At 39.1% G+C, this 20,904-nt stretch overlaps 1 protein-coding gene across 1 annotated transcript in view; it reads left to right on the top strand.

The window, feature by feature from the left end:
• LOC108683386 (low-density lipoprotein receptor-related protein 2) overlaps positions 1–20,666 on the top strand; it is a 42,520-nt gene extending 21,854 nt beyond the window's left edge. Inside the window, exons 18-40 of the mRNA XM_047884838.1 lie at positions 198–320; positions 607–732; positions 985–1,098; positions 1,478–1,585; positions 2,307–2,423; positions 2,702–2,821; positions 4,248–4,367; positions 4,713–4,817; positions 5,516–5,653; positions 6,626–6,730; positions 7,002–7,139; positions 7,570–7,674; positions 10,764–10,910; positions 11,221–11,325; positions 13,523–13,660; positions 14,017–14,121; positions 15,696–15,833; positions 16,270–16,374; positions 16,879–17,016; positions 17,702–17,815; positions 18,575–18,754; positions 19,763–19,881; positions 20,128–20,666. Of these exons, the coding sequence (XP_047740794.1) occupies positions 198–320; positions 607–732; positions 985–1,098; positions 1,478–1,585; positions 2,307–2,423; positions 2,702–2,821; positions 4,248–4,367; positions 4,713–4,817; positions 5,516–5,653; positions 6,626–6,730; positions 7,002–7,139; positions 7,570–7,674; positions 10,764–10,910; positions 11,221–11,325; positions 13,523–13,660; positions 14,017–14,121; positions 15,696–15,833; positions 16,270–16,374; positions 16,879–17,016; positions 17,702–17,815; positions 18,575–18,754; positions 19,763–19,881; positions 20,128–20,265 (2,846 nt within the window). The 3' untranslated portion in view covers positions 20,266–20,666. The remainder of the gene's footprint in view (positions 1–197; positions 321–606; positions 733–984; positions 1,099–1,477; positions 1,586–2,306; positions 2,424–2,701; positions 2,822–4,247; positions 4,368–4,712; positions 4,818–5,515; positions 5,654–6,625; positions 6,731–7,001; positions 7,140–7,569; positions 7,675–10,763; positions 10,911–11,220; positions 11,326–13,522; positions 13,661–14,016; positions 14,122–15,695; positions 15,834–16,269; positions 16,375–16,878; positions 17,017–17,701; positions 17,816–18,574; positions 18,755–19,762; positions 19,882–20,127) is intronic.
• The last annotated feature ends 238 nt before the right edge of the window (positions 20,667–20,904 follow it).

The following is a 20,904-nucleotide window of genomic DNA, read 5'->3' on the forward strand; positions in this document are numbered from 1 at the left end:
GTCTAGAATAGGTAGCATAAAAGACATTTTTTGGATCCATAAAAGAGGTTTTATATAATTTGAAATCTTTTTCTTTTGTGGTGCGTGCAAATGTACTCTACTTGTAGTACTGATCTTCCTATAAATTTAGATCAAGAAATAACATTTTCAGTTGCTAAAGATTTCACTGGTCCTGAACTATGGTACTATTAACGCAGCGGGAACGAACTGTACGTGGACTCAGTTCGCATGCGACAACGGGAATTGTATCAACCTGAGCTACAAGTGTGATGGCGACGACGACTGCAACGATATGAGTGACGAACAGAACTGCACCCAAGGTAAGGCCGGCTTCTCAACCCATCATCTCAGTCTGCTTGCTTAGTTCTTTTACCTATTTGGTGTTTCCCAAATCAATAGAATTTAATACACGGAATAACAAAACAGCCGGTGTGTTTTGCGCGATCGACAATCTCGAAAGTCCGCGAATGTATCGCAATTAAAATTAAAAAGGATTTAGGGAAATGAGCTCCACGCAAATGTCACAGTAATTTTAATCGTACAACTTGCCCTTACTTAGCTTGAATGACAACAAAAGGGAATCACTGGTTGAATTAAATTTTGCAGAGAACAACAACTGTGATGTGTTGGAATTCGCTTGCGCCAACGGACGCTGCGTGCGTTCGAGTTACGTGTGTGACGGCGACAACGATTGTGGCGACTTCAGTGATGAGACGTGCAATGGAAACAGTGGTACAAGGGCCAGATAGGCAATAAAAACAGTGGGAAGGGACGAGTGGGCAATGACAGTAGTGGTTATTGTTAAGTGGGCTGGAAGTACTAGATGGGCAATGACATCAGAAAATTTAATTACAGTAAAACTTGATAAACCGGAATATTTTTAATTGAACATGTATAAATGAAAGGCTCAACCCTAAGATTTCTGTTCATGCACATTTATTCTAGACACAAAGTTTTTCAATATATTTTGTCGTTCGCATTCAGGCTTGAATTGCTCAGAGGACGAAATGCTGTGCAGTCACGGCAACAAATGCATCCGAAAGGCGTACGTCTGCGACGGTGACAACGACTGCGGTGATAGGAGTGATGAAGTCAACTGTGAGTGATATTGGCTCACATTGCGCCAATTATATGTGATATTGGCTCACATTGCAAGTTCGTTGTTTACGCAGCACCCATGTGAAAAAGAAACTTGATGCCTCTATTTCCATATTTATTACAAAAAGATATAAGTTTTAAAATAACACTTCAAATAGTGAATGATAAATTTATTAATTAAATGCATCTAGGTAATGTCTGGACCTGTGTGCTGATTGAACTGTGGTCACCACCATAACATACTAGTGATGAGTTTTCATAACTATTACGTATAACCGCTCGTTTCTTATCTGTAGGCACGTATCTTTTTCCCACACACGTATCTTATCTGCAGCCTGTAGGTACGTATCTTATTTACAGGCACGTATTTTATTTACAGGTACTTGCAGCCCAAGTCAATTCACGTGCACCAGCGGACGATGCATTCCCGAACGCTTCAAGTGCGACGGTGACGACGATTGTGGCGACAACTCCGACGAAGGCGACTGTGAGGCTACAAACTAAAATGATGCTTGAAGATCACGATCATTGAATCAATAAATCAAAAGTCATTTAATATTATTTCCTCGCTCAAAAATCATACCTGCAGAGTTTATTGGTGTCGGCCATAAACAGACATGAATCTTACTAGTCTTAATACAATTAATACATGCAGAGTTTATTGGTGTCTGCTATAAACAGATAGGAATCTCACTAGCCTTAATAAAAGTAATTCTTAGTGTAAGAAAATTACTGGAAATATCATTGCATATCTCTGCGACGTGAAACTTCCAAGTATTTTAAATACCACGTCTTTTTCTATCAAATATTATGCTTATTCTTTATGTTTTAGCGTTTAGAATGATTGCCATTTTTACTTTAAACTTATGTTTTGCATGGCATTGCTTCCTTTTTTCTATATTATGCATGCCATTTCTTTTTCTTTGGCCCATTGAATGCTTGCTTGTTCTCTTTTTAGCCTATAATATGCTTGGTATTTCCTATTTTCGTCTATATTATGTCACTTTATTTCTCTTCGCAGCTAATATTATCAGAGAATTTCAACTTTATGTAGATATTCCCTCATGATAAACCTGTTTTAGATGCATTTTAGAAAATAACTTGATATACCATTTTAAAACCTAAACAATATGATTATAAATTCCTCCAAACTGCTAGAGTGAAATCGCACTTTACAAGTCAGCTGACCAGGTTGTCATAATCTGCAGGCGAGTGTGCCGAGGATGAGTTCGACTGTGGCGGCGTTGGCTGCGTTCCTCTGGACCATCGCTGTGACGGCCTGGCTGAGTGCCGAAATAAAGCTGATGAAACAAACTGCACGAAAGGTCAATCTTTCAATAAAAACCTGCCAAAGTTTTGAGCAAATGGATAAATTAGTGTTGATTTTATATACTCTCGTCTTTCTGCGCAGTTAGATGAGACCGATCCAACGTTAACTCAATCTCTGCATACAAGCTCTAAAAAGGTCATGTTAAGTACGACATATAATAAATTATATTCAAATTTTTCCCCAATTTCCATTAAACATTTGAACATTATATTTCTTACTCCCACATGCATGTTATAAATTGAGATTTAAAGTATATTTTGTTACTTGTTGCAGCTGAGTGTCGTGGCTTCAGCTGTGGCGACGGCAGCTGCGTGCCGCTCTCGTATCGCTGCGATGGTGACGACGATTGCGCAGACTGGACTGACGAGCACGACTGCGTCACCGTAGTCGAAAGTGAGAGATAAGAACTCAGATGACGAACACCGGAAGATTAGAATAAATTATAACATAACAACATAACATAGTGATGTCGGCACTGAAGTGTAGGCCTGATGTGGCCTGTCGCCGATTCTTTTCCTTTTCGTGCCTTGTTCAAGCCGAGGATGAGTTCGACTGTGGCGGCGTTGGCTGCGTTCCTCTGGACCATCGCTGTGACGGCCTGGCTGAGTGCCGAAATAAAGCTGATGAAACCAACTGCACGAAAGGTCAATCTTTCAATCAAAACTTGGACAAAGTTTTGAGCAAATGGCTAAATTAGGGTTGATTTTATATACTCTCGTCCTTCTTTGCAGTTAGATCAGACCGACGCAACGTTAACTCAATTTCTGCATACAAGCTTTAAAAAGGTTTGATACTACTTATAAATTATATTCAATTTTTCTTCTAATTATCATTGCACATTCGAATATTATATCAATTACGCCCACATGCATGCTATAAACTGAGAGGTAAAATATATTTTGTTACTTGTTGCAGCTGAGTGTCGTGGCTTCAGCTGCGGCGACGGCAGCTGTGTGCCGCTCTCGTATCGCTGCGATGGTGACGACGATTGCGCAGACTGGACTGACGAGCGCGACTGCGTCACCGTCGTCGAAGGTGAGGGATAAGAACTCAGCACACGACACCAAAAAAAAAACTAGAATAAATTATAGTTAAATTTACAAATCAAGAACACACAATAAGGTTAAATTTCATGTGAGAATGTGAACAACATCCAATGATTTCGTTCATGATCAACAATGAGAATATGCGTAACATCAACAATGAATGCAAGAGTTATGGTTACTGTGTTCGTGTATACACGTATGAACAAAAGAGAGACGCAGTCGAAGATTTTGTTAAAGAATTGTATGTGGTCTTGGTTAAATGTTGTTTAAGAGAGGGAATCTGGAGCACTAACGACTTTTATGGTTGTTCGCTGCTTGCCGGGTAAGAGCACACGATTCGCTGTAGGAATATTGTTGTCTCTTCAACATTTACGTATTTGATTCTAAGAAGGAATAAATTAATAATATGATTGCAATCGAGGTAAGTGCGTTAACACTTTACGTTTTGCGATTTCAACGTAAATATAGTACAGTTCTATTTCAATCCTAGCCATCAGGCACTGAGGCAATAGAGCTTCTACTTTGAGGAACACTTATTCGTTCTAAGCGTTTTAAGCGATTGAGTAAGATCTTCTATAGCTGCATATGGGATTTAAATGCTTTTAAAATGATGCTCCTGCAAAGATCAGCCAACCCTTCAGAGTCACATGTCAGATCATGCTACTTGAAACATGTCATTATAGGAAGATCATGCCACTTGAAACATGTCACTATAGGAAGATCAAAGATCATGCCACTTGAAACATGTCACTAAGATGTCACTGGAACTGCAGGACAGTGCCCCGACTCTCAGTTCGCGTGCCTCAACGGCAGGGAATGTCTGCCTGCCATCCTCCGGTGTGATGGAGGCCCTGACTGCTATGACGCCAGTGATGAGCGAGATTGTACCCAAGGTATTTATTGTTAAGAATTATCATGATCATAGTGATGACGTACGTACACTGTGGCGAAAAACTGGAACTCGATATTTTTATAACCACTGTAATCAACGCGTAAACGAATGTATTCATTGTGACTGAAAATAGTGAATTAAGATTTTGATTCGTCACTGCGACGCTGCAGCTTTTTCTTGATCATACGGATAACATTACTGAACTGACATTATGTGTACAACGATTTGCAATACAAAGGCCAAAGGTGGTCTAAGAAAATTAATTAAACAATTTAAAATAAATCTTCTTCAAAACATCGAGTCATATCTAATCGTGAAAATGTTGTCTAATTCTGTGTTTCGTCAGAGCTTTGCCAGGGCTTCTTGTGCCGGAACGATTCCACCTGCATAACCACATTGCAAGTCTGTGATGAGACTGTTGACTGTCGTGATGGATCTGACGAAAGTGAATGTAAGTTTTCGCATTAGAACCATTGCATTATTAAAACCTTCTCCTGCAAATAGGACTCCTCAGGATAACTAAGCCCTTTACTCAATGAATAATAATTGCATCCATGAAATCAATTTCATTTTATAACATTCTCTGTTCGTGCGATGCACTATTGCACATATCATTATTCACTTCCAATACTGCTGGTAGATCCACATTCTTGTATTCTTTGTTCGTTTATGGCACAATTTATGCAATCACATATCATAATTTTTGAAAAATAATTAATGAAAAGATCAAATACAACTCTCAATCATATTAAAATTGTCAGATCACTCTGAATTTTTAATATCTTACATCATTAAATGAAATGCGCTAACGTTTCAAACTTCACTCTGCAACTGAATAATCGCTTTCGTGAGTCGTTAGAAATTTGCAAGAAGACAAAAAACAATTTTGCCGAGAGAGTGAAGCACAGACGCTGGAAAAAATTACCCTAAGTTATCAATGCCCAAACCCGTGACGCTTTTTGTCCTCACGCATAATGTACGCACTTCTCTATTAAATAATATCATCTGAGTCTCCTATTCAAGTTAACGTGAACCTAAAAAATCTTGTTCAAACCGTGCCATTCTTTGAGCGTATTGAACCTCTGTTCATCGAAGTTTCACATGTCTGAGGGAATGAGTTGCTAACGAAGAACTTTATTATTCGCACAGGTTCATGCAAAGATAACTACATGAAATGCGATAACGCGAGGTGTGTGCCTGAACGTTACCGATGCGATGGCGACAACGACTGTGGTGACATGAGTGATGAGCGCAACTGCAGTGGATCTACTCCGTCTCCTGAAGGAAGTGAGACCAACTTTCCAGATCAGCAGTCGTTGGGCTGCATTTGATAAGATGGAGGAATCTCATAGGCTTTAACAAATTAGAAAGAAATAAGATGCAAATGATGACCTAATGATTAACTCAGCTTTTGCAGGTGATACTTAAGTATTGGTCAAATTGAAGCAGCATTACCTGGTTTTAATGCGATTTGTATTCATAAAAACAATTGTTAAAAGACTCGCACTATCCTCATTATAGCCACAAATAGGAGAATAATGGCAAAATTTTCTCCTTGAAATGTTCCTAACGCGGATCGGAAAGAAAGAAGATGTGAGTGCTGGCTCTTCTCTTTCATGTTAAAATGACTTTGATAGGAGCCTTTTAGTGTCTGATATTGCTTACCCGTCAAAGGTTGGTTCATGTTAGAGGAGTAGCAAGGACCAATTGGACTTTGTAACAGTTTGATTTAGACTTGCAATTTGGTTGCGGGTCTTATCTTCCAACAAATATTCAGTTTTCATAAATTTAACTGATAATTGACAACGTATTGAATATTTCCTAGATGCTTTCATAACGTATCAATCTCACTTTAACAACTTCTACGGCTTGCTGTCTGTCCTCTTCTAACGATTGTTATATCATTCACTCGTTCGCAACCGTCCGTGAGAGCTCCTCACTAACTGCCTGTCCCTTTTCTCTTTTCGATGATCATCAACGTTTCAATAGGTTTCCGAATGGTAATCAAAAATCAGGTTAACGGCTATCAAATTTGTCGCACTAACAGAAAGCTGGTTTTTAAATACAATTAAAACCATAATATCAGCTACTGTAATATAGTTTTTCGCTGATTTTAGAATTTTTCCTTGTTTAATAAATCTTTTTTTAATGGCATATTGATATTTCTTATCAAGTTTCAAGATTCTGACTGCACATGAAAACTAATATCAAATAATTGAATGAATTGTTAATATTTAACTCCTCCCTTTAATATTCCAGATTGCAGCAACGACCAATATTCCTGTGCAAACGGGAGATGCATCAGAGGAAGCTACGAATGCGACGGCGACAACGATTGTAATGACTGGAGCGATGAACGGCACTGTGAGTAAAGTGAATGTACAATATTTTCACCATATATTATGGTAATATTTTATTCCAAACAATAAATAGTATTTCACGTGGAATTGAAGAAGGTATGAAACAGTTCCGATGCCAGAAAATGCAAAAGTTGAAATATCTACGTAACATTTTTTCCCAAAAATTCAATAATAAAACAAAATCCTCCAAATGTAATATTCTAAACATCTTTCTGTTTTTTTTTAAATTAACAACTGTCTTAGATTCGTTATTTTAATCAAATGTTGTGTGGTAGGCGCGTGTTCCTCGGAACAGTTCAAGTGCGAGAACACCGGCCGTTGCATCAGAAGGACGTGGCGATGTGACGGCGATAACGACTGCGGCGACAGCAGCGACGAGCGCGACTGTTCGGGCTCATCGTCATCCAACTCGAGTGGGTTCTAAGATCAATAAATGAAACAGCGAACGAGAAAATAAAATTCGATCTGAAATACTTGGTAGTAAAATATGTTCTTTTCAATTCCATGTCTAGGGCATTTCTCGTCCCCTTCATGCATTCAAAAGACTTCAGTGTATTTCATTCAGCGATTTCAGAATTACCTGAATGAAATCTATGCTCTACCTAGGTGCAATGATCCATGCTTTCTGTTTGCAATCATAAGAAAGTCTCTTAAATTTTTTTACATTCGGAACACTTTACCCTTTACCGTATATCTCCTGCTCTATATTTCAAGTTTTTTTTTCATGTCGTAATTGGCTTCTCTTTCGGACTCTTTAAGATTATTATATGAGTGCGAATCTTAGACCAACAGTGACAATTCAACCAGTCTTGAATTTTTATCATTTCGTTATATGTGATGTAGGCTGCAGCAGCAGCCAATATTCCTGCGCCAATGGCAACTGCATCACAGGACGCTACGAATGCGACGGCGACAACGACTGCTCCGACTGGAGCGACGAGCGTCATTGTGAGTGTCATAACATAACATAACATGGTGATCTCGGCGCTGCAGTGTAGGCCTGATGTGGCCTGTCGCCGATTCTTTTCCTTTTCGTGCCTTGTTCACAGAAGATCGAAATCGTGTCATTTGACCAGATCTTTTAATGACTGACGAAAATTTGAAATAGCTACTCGACTTCCACCGGGTTCGATATGGTGCTAGGCATATCAAATCTGAACATATATTTTTCCATAGCTTTATCTAGTATGTTCCTGAACGCGTTCATACTTGGAGCCCCAACGATGTCATCGGGGAGGTTGTTCCACATATCGGTGATTCGAAGCGAGAAGAAATTTTGTGGCGTGGAGAAGTTGCAGCGTAGTTTTTTTAGTTTATAGCTGTGGCCCCTGGTGTTGGTTCTTGGTTCAAATTCTAGTAATCCTTCGGGGACCTTGTATAAACCATGAGTATACCTGTGTACTTCAATGAGGTCCCCACGCAGACGTCGATAACTGAGGCTTGGAAGCTTCATAATCTTTAATCTTTCTTCATAGGACTTGCCCTTCAAGCCTGGAATTATCCTTGTTGCGCGTCTTTGAACATTCTCTATTAAATTTCTGTCCTTTTCAAATCTCGGTGACCACACAACATTTCCAAACTCTAGATTCGGGCGCACTACAGCAACAAACAACTGCTTCTTCGCTTCTGCATCTAGGAACTCGTATGAGCGCCTGATTAATCCAAGAAGTTTGTTGGATGTGTTAGCTTGCGTTTCAACATGCTTAGAAAATTTTAGCTCCTTGTCGACATAAACTCCGAGATCTTTTTCCACACTAGACTTTTCAATCATTACTCTCTCGTTGCAACCAAGTCTTCTCATACTGTAATCTTGTTGTTCATTGTTCTTCCCGAGGTGAAGTACTTTACACTTGTCAGCATTAAACCGCAGTTGCCACGTATCAGCCCAGTTAACTATAAGCTGTCAAGATCATCTTGCAATTGCGCTTTATTTGACGCATTCTTCACTGTATTATAAACTTTTGTGTCGTCGGCATACATGGAGCACACGCTGGACACTTCTTCTGGCAGATCGTTTATAAAAGCAACGAACAAAATAGGCCCAAGAACGCTTCCTTGTGGCACGCCACTGCGCACTGATGCCCAGTCTGACACGGTTCCGTTAATACTGACACGTTGTCGTCTACCTACTAGAAAATCTCTAATCCATTGGAGTACGTTTCCCTCAATTCCCAAAGACTTCACTTTACGTAACAGCCGCTCATGCGGAACACTGTCAAATGCCTTGGCAAAATCGAGGTACAATGCATCCACTGGTTCCCTTTGTCCAGCAGGCGAGTCCACTCGTTCAACGTAGATAATAAGTTAGTGGTGCAGGATCTACTGGCAATAAAACCATGTTGAAAATCTGATATGAGATGGTGAGCAGTCAAGTGATCGATAATCCTATCCCTCACAACAGATTCCATTAGCTTACAAACAACACTTGTCAGACTTACAGGGCGATAGTTGCCGGGGCTGCTTTTGTCACATGCAAGTATAAAATTAAAACCTCGTAGTAGGGTAGCATTACATTGGAAATAAATAAATAACGGTACACTTCATTGACCAAATGGTACGATGCAGATGTGCCACATTAAAAATAATTAACACGTAAGAATATGCAGGAGGAAGGTTGAAAAAAGGCGGATGATAGGGTAACATGGGGCAGCGAGCCCACTGCGGTCATGGGCCCATAGTGGGTTTCTCGCTAAGTATGGCAGATATTGGTCCGTGTTCTCTACCGCCGGTCGACAGTTTCACTGGGATGAAGTATACGGATTTACGTTTTGCTAAGTGTTATTAAGTTATTTATGAATAACTGTTTTATTCCAGATGAAAATTTTTTTGCTGCTAAATAAAATTTTTTTCGATTACTGTAGATGAAGCTTTTGAAATTACTGTGAATTACATTTTCAAAGTAATATTTATAGGGATAATTTTGAGATCAATTTTAGACTATTAGCTATCAAAATAAAATTTTGACACGATATAAATTGAAATGATACCTAGTGGGGCAACGGGCCCACGCGTGTCACGGGGCAAAGCGCCCCATGGTGAAGTCTTGTGTTATACATCATTAGATTTGTCTCAATGACCTTTTCAAACTATGACTAGCTTTTTGAATTATAAATTACACTTCATATTGCATGATTTTTTAATTGGCTGCCTCAAGGCAGCAGGTTTAGTTTCTAGTTATGCGTATTTATGACCCATTATCGAGTTATTGACTCTTGCCTTGCCAAAAGTTGATTTCAGCCAACACCATTGAGCCGTAAGTTGATGAGTTTTTATGGTGTTGGCTGAAATCACGATTAGTTACAAATTCTCTGCACATAACATCTGGATTATGGACGAAACTGGAACGAAGTTTTTTTCTGATCAACTAAATATTTTTTTTCTAGTCAAGGATACATTTTTTCATATCAAGGACGAATTTTTTATCGCAAGGATATATTTTTTAAGTCAATGATATATATTTTATCTCAATGAAATATTTTTTTTCTTCACGTCAGTGATAGATTTTTTAAGCCAAGAGTATATTTTTTTCAAATTAAGTATACGATTTTTTGAGTTGTTAATAAATGAGTGAATATCATATTTTTTTATTACATTTTCTTATTTTTAACTGTAAAGTGTTGTTTTTCATTTTTAAACGAAAAATATGCATTTATGGTAAAGGGACCAAGGGTGGGCGCCTTGCCCCAAGCCCAAGGGCCCATTGCCCCAGGGGTGGGGCAATGGGCCCATTTTGACACTTTTTACCAAATAGTGTTTCATTAAAAATTGAATAAACATATAGGCGTCAAATTCACATCATGCATTCCTCATTAGTTGTACATTTAAACAAAACAAAGAACCACCTCATATCAATCAAAACTTCATCAAAAATTTAGTTTAAAAAAAGGGGGGCGCGCAGCCCCATGTTGCCCTACTTGTTTTGTGTCACAGATCAGAATCCAGTCACGACACCCTATTCATTTGATAGAATTACTGCTACGGTTTTGAAATTAAGAACACTCTTGTTTCCGTCACGTTTTTCATATTCATCGCGACAGGCGAGTGTACTTCGGAACAGTTCAAGTGCGAGAACACCGGCCGTTGCATCAGAAAAGCGAGGCGATGCGACGGCGAAAACGACTGCGGCGACAGCAGCGACAGCAGCGACGAGCGCGACTGTTCTGGCTCATCGTCATCCAACTCCAGTACGTCAGAGAACTTTCTGAATAAGATTGGGCAATTGGGATCTTGATTGATGCAATATGAGATGCAATTCATTCAAATTTGAGTTTCTAATCTCAAGTTTGAGATTAGATTCACTCAAAGTACTCTAATCTCAGAGTTGTTTTTTCTGATCGAATCTTTTCGAACAGAATCCCAACATTTCGACTCGACTCTTATGTTTTCTTTATCTCTATTGTCATGGGTCACCAACTTTTAACATTGTTACACTAGCGAAATTTTTAATGTACCAGCAGTCATCTTGTATCTTAAATTATTTTCTACGTGATGTAGGCTGCAGCAGCGGCCAATATTCCTGCGCCAATGGCAACTGCATCACTGGACGCTACGAATGCGACGGCGACAACGACTGCTCCGACTGGAGCGACGAGCGTCATTGTGAGTGTCATTTAAGTATAAGATTACACCTACAACCCGCGACCACCTATAAGATTAAAACCTCACTAGCATTACATCCGAAATTAATAAATAACGGTACACTTCATTGACCAAATGGTACGATGCAGATGTCATGCCACATTAACGACGACATTGCCAACGACTGCTCCGACTGTCACATTGCCAACGACTGCTCCGACTGGAGCGATGAAAGGCACTGTGAGTGACGTGAATGTATAGAATCATAATATGCACAGAAATTTAACAAACGATCTCACGTGAGGGAAATAATTTGTGGCGTGAAAATTAGGCATCCTTATTCTTTGAAGCGTGAGAATTTCTTTCAATTCCAAAGGCAGAAATTAGGGAAGTTCACGTGGCAGCAGTAATAATTCTCTCGCTCTGAACGGATTCCATGGTTATCGCAAAATCTTCCAAACTTTTTTTTCTCAGCAGTCACATTAAAATCAGAGTAACTCATTTCGCAAAAGGGCTTAGCGAAGGAGATTAAAAGCGTCAGTGATTATTTAGCTAGTGAGGGGATAAAATAATATAATAAGATCTCTCACGTCTAAATTATATTGATTACTGAGCCCAGATAACAAACACGGGAACAAACATAAAGTTTCTTGATGGTGTAAGTAATGGTCGCACCTGTATGCACGTGCGTTAATTTCAACTGGGGCATCTCAAGTTTTAATTGTTGTAGTTGAGGTAATACTTTTAATCCTGTAATTCATTATTTCTATGCAGTTGATGGCGAACATCTACGGCAAATGTATGGTGATATCGAACATCTACGGCAAATGTTGCTATCATTTTTGTTTTAAAAACGACCTTTCAGTTTGTGATATAAATAGTGATCGAGTGATTAAAACCGTGGCCGTCAATAGTTTATTAACAGATTTCACCTCGTTCTCAAATTGATTCTGTAAATTGTATGTCTCTTTGCGTTTTCCGTGTCATAGTCGTGTCAAGCTACGTCTTCCCGGTATCGTTTCAAATCTTAGACTAACTAGGAGTCCTCATCGTATTGGAAGTCCCATTCCGACCGTTTGTGGGTGTGAAATGACTATTTTACATAGTGGAGAAAATAGGGACTTTTCATCGAACCGAAACTCAATTGACGCCACAAGGCTTGTGATTGACGCCAAAATGTGCAGGTTCATCTATGTTTGGAGCAAAATTTTTATCTTATTGTAAAATTATTTCGGTCCGCGCGTCAGGCTTTGAGTTTCCCGAAACTAATCCTTAATTAAAAAATCACTCACCTAAAATGCTATTTCACAGACACTTGCACTTCGATACATCGTGTTTGACTGTCAACCCCAGAAATCTATTGTATGATGTTCGGTCCAATTTCATCAAACTGGTAGGTATATCCAAAACATGGTTTTGCGGTAGACTAATAAAGCATTTAAAAATAAGTTTCAGAACTGTTTCGGTACGTTAGCAGATGCGCCCACTAGGGTAGCTGGTTGCGTCAGCATTGATCGACATGATACGGCTGCTGTATGGCGGTGCCTTCAGTATAAAAGAAAGAAAAATTGTCATGAGCTGAGAAGTAAAATTTTCGCGACGTTAGAGCATTTACAACCCTTAAACATTTACAACCCTTAGAGCGTCGTTGCTGCCTAAACTTTTTCCGCCGGACGAATACCCTCATTTTCCGCTGGACGAATACTCGAGATTTTTCGTCCGATGAAAAAATAAATAAATTACTATCCACCCTTATGTGCAAGTCGCCAATGTTTGCTTCTCACTACCGCATACGAACGTTCACAAGCAGCAATGCAAGTATTTTTTCTTTAATTCTTCACATGCAGGCGCGTGTTCCTCGGAACAGTTCAAGTGCGAGAACACCGGCCGTTGCATCAGAGGGACGTGGCGATGTGACGGCGATAACGACTGCGGCGACAGCAGAAAGATTAAAACCTCACTAGCATTACATCCGAAATTAATAAATAACGGTACACTTCATTGACCAAATGGTACGATGCAGATGTCATGCCACATTAAAAATAATTAGAACGTAAGAATATGCAGGATGAAGGTTGAAAAGGGCTGATGATACTTGTTTTGTGTTCGCAATTCAGAATCCAGTCATGACACTCTATTCATTGAATAGAATTAATGCTATTATTTTAGAATTAAGAACACTGTTGTTTCCATCACGATTTTCATATTTTTACGACAGGCGCGTGTTCCTCGGAACAATTCAAGTGCGAGAACACCGGCCGTTGCATCAGAAGGACGTGGCGATGTGACGGCGATAACGACTGCGGCGACAGCAGCGACGAGCGCGACTGTTCTGGGTCATCGTCATCCAACTCGAGTGCGTTAGAGAACATTCTGAATAAGATTGGGCAATTGGGACAACAACTCTGATATTGTAGGATCTTATTAAACCTTTTTAGAATGACTTGATTGATACATTATGAGATGCAATTCATTCAAATTTGAATTTTTAATCTCAAATTTGAGATTAGATTCATGCAAAGTTTCTCTAATCTCAGAGTTGTTTTTTCTGGTCGAATCAATTCAAACAGAATTCCGACACTTCGACTCGACTCTAATGTTTTCTTTATCTCTATTGTCATGGGTCTCCAACTCTTAACATTGTTACGCTAACAAAATTTTTAATGCAAAAGCAGTCATTTTGTATGTAAAATTATTTTCTACGTGATGTAGGCTGTAACAGCGACCAATACTCCTGCGCAAACGGCAACTGCATCAGAAGAAGCTTCGAATGCGACGGCGACAACGATTGTAACGACTGGAGCGATGAACGGCACTGTGAGTGACGTGAATGTATAGAATCCCAATTAATCGATAATATGCACAGAAATATAAATGCGAACACATGTCAGTGAAAGAATTTGGGGCATGAAAATTAGGCATTTTTATTCTTTGAAATCTGAGAATTTTTTTCCATTCCAAAGGCAGAAATTAGGGCAGTTCACCTGGCAGCAGTAATAATTCTCTCGCTAAGAACGGATCCCTATGATATCGCAAAATCTTCCTAACTTTTTTTATTCTCAGCAGTCACGTTAAAATCAGAGCAACTCATTTCGCAATAGGTCTTAACGAAGGAGATTAAAAGCCTCGGTGATCATTTAGCCAGTGAGGGGATAAAATAATGTGAATAAGATCTCTCACGTAAAAATTATATTGAATACTGAGCCCGGATATCAGACACGGGAACAAACATAAATTTTCTTGATGGTGCAAGTAATGGTCGCACCTGTATGCACGTGCGTTAATTTCAACTGGGGCATCTCAAGTTGTAATTATTGTAGATGAGGTAATACTTTTAATCCTGTAATTCATTATTATTATGCAGTTGATAGCGAACATCTACGGCAAATGTATGTTGATAGCGAACATCTACGGCAAATGTTGCTATCATTTTTGTTTTACAAACGACCTTTCAGTTTGTGATATAAATAGTGATCGAGTGATGAAAACCGAGGTGGCCAGTAGTTATTTAACAGATTTCACCTCGTTATCATATAATTTCTGTACATTGTATGCCTCTCTGCGTTTTCCGTGTCACAGTCGTGTCAAGCTACGTGTTCAAGGCATTGCTACAAGTTTTAGACTAGCAAGGAGTTCTCATCGTATTGGAAGTCCCATTCCGACCGTTATGTGGGTGTGAAATGACTATTTGTTTGGGGTAAAATTTTTATCTCATTATAGAATTATTTCCGTCCCCGCGTCAGGCTTTGAGTTTCCCGAAACAAATACTGAATTAATAAATCACTCACCTAAAATGTTATTTCACAGACACTTGCACTTCGATACATTGTGTTTGACTGTCAACCCCAGAAATCTATCGAATGATGTTCTGTCCAATGTCATCAAACTGGTTTATCCAAAATACGGTTTGGCGGTAGAATAATAAGGCATTTAAAGAAAAAGTTTCAGAATTGTTTTCGGTTGGTGTAGATGCGCCCACTAGGGTAGCAGGTTGCGTCAGCATGGATCGACATGATATGGCTGCTGTATGGCGGTACTTTAAGCAGAAAATAATGACAAATAATTGTCACAGAGTTGAGAAGTAAAATTTTCGAGTCGTTAGATCATCATCGTAAATTTATACTGGAAAATTCCGGGAATCTTTTCAACTCTTAAAGGTTCTCGTTTTAATGAGAATAATATATTATTTAACACGCAATTATAGATACTGTCTTAACTTTTTCCACCGGACTAATACCCAAACTTCAAAGTCTCGAGATTTTTCGTCCGATGAAAAAAAATTACTATCCACCAATATAACGTGCAAGTCGCCAATGTTTGCTCCTCAATACCGCATACGAACGTTCACAAGCAGCAATGCAAGTATTTTTTCTTTAATTCTTCACATGCAGGTGCGTGTTCCTCGGAACAGTTCAAGTGCGAGAACACCGGCCGTTGCATCAGAGGGACGTGGCGATGTGACGGCGATAACGACTGCGGCGACAGCAGCGACGAGCGCGACTGTTCTGGGTCATCGTCGTCCAGTTCAAGTACGTAAGAGAACTTTCTTATTAAGATCGTGCCATTGAGATAACAACCCTAATTAATCAGCCTTTTAATAGGGTTAAATATGTTTTGTTCAATGTTGTTCTTAAGCTACTTAATTATATCATCCGGCACTTGCAACGAATATATGTATGCCTGCATGCATCTCATACGACTTTTTCAGAATTACTTGTTCAAATACATACATTATGAGATGCAAATAATTAACGTTTGAGTCACCAATTTTGAGGAAGTGTTATTTCCCTTCCAATCACTTCGAACAAGAGGTAGTAAGATTTCGACATGGCAGTATGTTTTCTTCAGCTCTATTGGCAAGGTTCACCAACACTTCATTATTATTACACAAGCGAAAATTTTAAGTTAACTGCAACCAATATTCGTAATCATCTGGTATCTTAAATCCTTGTCTATTTGATGTAGGCTGCAGCAGCGGCCAATACTCCTGCGCAAATGGCAACTGCATCACAGGACGCTACGAATGCGACGGCGACAACGACTGCAACGACTGGAGCGACGAGCGTCATTGTGAGTGACGTGGATGTACATAATCCCAATAATTCATAAATGAAAAATTCCAATTTAATAAAAAATTATATGCAGTTGAATTATTTTGCGGAATGAGAATTAAGCATCATTATTATATGGGCTCGAAAATTTTTTCCAAAGCAGGAAATTAGGGCAGTCCCTGGTGAAGAGTGGAAAATTCTACGACCATCGAAAGTTCTCGTTGCTACTAGAACAACCAAATTTTTGTGACTTTGACCCGTTAGCATCGTAACAATTATCAATAATCCCACTCTCATTTTATTTATCTCGTATTTTGGAGAGTTTGAGTTTATTGCACGGTTAGAAAATGCCGCATGAACAATTGAAACCTGGAAAACTTGTAAATTTTTATTTTAATTAACTCACCTGTTTACTCAACTCGTAGTCGGTAAAAACGTTTTACTCCTCACCATTTATTCCTCACAACCGGCAACAAGTGTTTGCTTGCATCATTACGAAAATTTTAGTTTAAATTTCTCCCAGGTGCGTGTTCCTCGGAACAGTTCAAGTGCGAGAACACCGGCCGTTGCATCAGAGGGACGTGGCGATGTGACGGCGATGACGACTGCGGCGACAGCAGCGACGAGCGCGACTGTTCGGGCTCATCGTCATACAACGCAAGTACGTTACAAAAGGTTATGAATAAGATTGGTCAATTAGAACAACAACTTTGATGTTGTAAGATCTTATTGAACCTTTTTAGGTTCAACACTTGTTAGGTTCAACACCTTTTTAGGTTCAACGTGAACCTTACTGTATCGATACTTGATCGATACAGTACGAAATGCATCTTATTCAAATTTGAGTTAGAATCTTACGACAGCATTGCTCTTTTGGTTGAAACACTTCAACAGAATTCTAAAATTTAGACTCGACCTTCATGTTTTCTTCAGCTCTATTGGCATGGCTCACCAACTCATAATATCGTCACACAATGCGTTTCCATTTTCCATCTAAAATTTAACTGATTAGAAAAGACATCTTCAGATGAATTCGTTGATTCTTTGAAATAAATTTTGTTTGTCGTTAGCTCTTCAGTGTGATACATTGTTCCTATTATTATCATTTGTAATTAATCGTATTTGGAGAATTTAAAATAATATTAAAAAATAAATGTTCATGAAGAATCTCATTAATGAGGATTGGCGTGTCGTCTCTGCATTGGCGTGTCGTGTTGCACGAATAATCCCAACATAACCCCAACGTTGATGAACCATACAAAAGAATATATAAAAGGGTGTGTTTTAAACAAAACAATGATTATTTGAGCATTTAGTTACTCTGATGAATTTTTACCGTAATTAAGGCACAGACAGTAGCAGCAACCTATATTCCTGTTCAAACGGGAGATGCATCAGCATCACAGAAACTTCTGAATGCGACGGCGACGACTGCAACGACTCGAGCGGTGAACGGAGCTGTCAGTGTTGTGAACGTGCTTTGAAAAATCAATTGTAGTGTATTCATGAATTTTATATAAAGTCACGTTTGACAGAAATAAATTGTGACTTGAGTAGAAGGTACAAAATTATATGTAAAATACCAAACTGTGAGCCTAGTTCACAGGATTGTTAGTTTCCCGCAGGAATCTACATGGCGATCTTTTTTTCTTCGCCAAGCTTCCAAAAAACATGAATAGTTGGCACTCATACTGTCTAATTTGTAACAAATGATGAACTGGTTCAACACTTGGCATTTAATATTAATACATGATGATAAGTGATCATATCTCCAGTTCGATCATTATATTCCAATTAAAAACCTTTAGTTAACTGCTCGCAAAAGGTCGCTGTTTGATTAATTCGTGGCAAAAATGAAGAAATAAAGCCATTTTAGTCTGGAATATAATTAATCGTCTCTTTGGATAGTTTCACCTTATCGCGGAGTTCTCTAAAGCTTTCCTATCATCGAGAGTCACGTCCGACTTATTTTACATAAGCCTCATTAACATACAACCTAAATTTAATCAAATTTTCAGCCAGCTACGACTTAAATTGACTGAAATACGTCGCTTGTTTGCAAATTGTATTGAGTCCAAATCGCACATCAGTGCGATTCGGACTATTTTCCTCATAGCAGTAAGATTGAGATTCATTACTCAGAATAATAATTTCAGAAATCAATTGAAATATATCTTGAAATTTTTATGCAAATTGTTGTAAACAATATTTATTTGTAGCCGATGACACTTCATGTCCTCGTAATTTCGAGCGAGTGGCGGACAAGTGCGTGATGTATCTGAGCGAGGAGCAGACATGGCGCTCTGCTGAGGACACTTGCAGATCCAGAACTGGTCACCTCGTCACCTTCGCCGACGTGGACGAGCTCATCTTCGTGCTGCGATTCCTCACCCGGCCTGGTGAGTCGTGCAACTCCAGCAAGACCTTGGAAACCCTGAGGGTTCACTACCAACAAGTCTCTTGTACTGACTAATCCTTATGTTAGGGGTCATAACCATCGGGTCTCGTGTGATTACTAATCCATATGTTAGCGGTCATTACCATCCTGATGGTTGTAGACTCATTCATACTTTTGTCACAAGGAATTTGTTTGTTTTTTTTCTCCTCAAGGTTCATTATACTCACTTTCAAGATTCGGGATGGGCGGCGTATTTTTTCGACTTGATTGTCAAAATTCTTTGAAAGCGATAAAAAAAACTCTAACATGTTTTAAGGGCTTTTCATGTTGCACATAAGACTGTCAACAGTTGGCACATATTTTCGTTGCAACATGGATATCGTTTCAATTTACAATAATTATGAAATTCAAAATGCGATTTTTACACAAACCGCTCCACAGCGATGGAAGTCGACTAAGTACGAAAGGTAACTGTAAGGAATGAATATTAACGATGATATTCTTGGGAACTCATCGAGTTGTTACGAGTATATCCTTATACAGTTTGAAGCCGTAAATACCATCAAGCCATAATAAAGCAGATACTTTCAGTTGGTAAATTATAAAGGGGATACTATGCTTGATACCTGATGGTTTCGGTGTAGTAGGCATTTAGGCCTGTCCACCCGACTTGGTTGCTTCTAGGCTATTTATACTTCGTTTGGTAGATGGTGTATGGTAGATGACGCAGACAACAAGAAAGCAGATAATTGAACTAGCTAGTGGTAGCTCTCAGAGTCGAGGAGGCTCGGCAGGTTCGCCTAAAATTCATTAAGCCTGTTTTTGAAGGCGTTTAAGGAGGGGGCAGTTACGACTCTGCCTGGAAGATCACTCCATGAGGACAAGACCCTATGTGGAAACAAACTAGTCATTAAGTTTCGTCTGCTGCATTCCTGGGCGAGCTTCAAGCTGATACCATAGCTTTTCTTCTGTGTCTTGTCTTGAAATTTCAATGATTCCCCATTCTCAGGACCTGCCACGAACGTTTTCCCGCCGCTGTGGGTTGGCATCTCCGCGGAGAAAAACACCGACGTCCCGGACTCGGAGGAGCTGCAGTGGCGTTGGGTGAACGGTCGTGTCGAACCACACGTGAGTGACACCAAACTCGCTCAACTTCATAAAGCGAATGATACTATACATGGAATGATAAATATATTACGAGCAAAAACTAATTACTCCTCATAATTCACAATCAATTCAAAACACGAGAAAGTTGAATTCCATTATTTCGTTCTAAAAAGCTCGTGATCTCGGCTAAAATAAATTCATGTCCTGGACTCGTCCAAGAAAGAAGATTTTTTGACCCGCCAAGTAAACAAAGTATAATATTTCCAGCCATCTGCTCTGCTGGCGACGTCACGCCCAACCGAGGAGCGCTGCGGGTTCCTGGATTCGCTATCGTCGGCCTACATAAGCCTCACCGTCGACTGCCGCGATCGCAAGCGCGCGCTATGCGAGGCTCCGCCGCTCTAACGACCATCACGACCCCTGATGAACTACGCAGATTACCGACGCACTGGAACGCTCTATGAGGATCTAACTTCGTCTTAATTTTATTCACCTTGGACTTGAATATTCTCTGCAAAATCACTTGCGTTTTTGCTTTATTCCGGGCAGTAGGAAGCCACTTATTTCAAGTAAGAAGCTCAGCCACAACCGTTGACCACATTTGGCAATTTTTTCACAATTTACAGGCTTCTTATCTCCATAATTTTGTTTCTCATTATCGATTAAACATGAAATTTATTAATATGAAAAATACGTATTGTTTTGCCCACATAACGTTGAAAATTATGGTGACTAGGGAAAGATTATATTTCTCATAAAATCAAATTAATTTCACTCAAAAAGTCAAATCGGCTAATTTCTTTAAATTTCTGTTCATGTATTTTTCTAATAATTTCAATCAGATAGACATTTTCATTTAAAAATATCGATAATGCAAATGAGAGTAATGACTTAGTTCGTCATATTATCATATAACGCCTGAATTTGGAGACTTTTCTTGTATTATCAAATGAATTAGACAATATGTTATAAAACATCGCTGCATAAATTGCTTTTGTTTTCCCTCCGTTTATCTTTAGCAATAGATACAAAATCAAATTAATA

Source organism: Hyalella azteca, unplaced genomic scaffold (genome assembly GCF_000764305.2).
Source record: "Hyalella azteca isolate HAZT.00-mixed unplaced genomic scaffold, Hazt_2.0.2 contig16271, whole genome shotgun sequence".
Taxonomy (NCBI): domain Eukaryota; kingdom Metazoa; phylum Arthropoda; class Malacostraca; order Amphipoda; family Hyalellidae; genus Hyalella; species Hyalella azteca.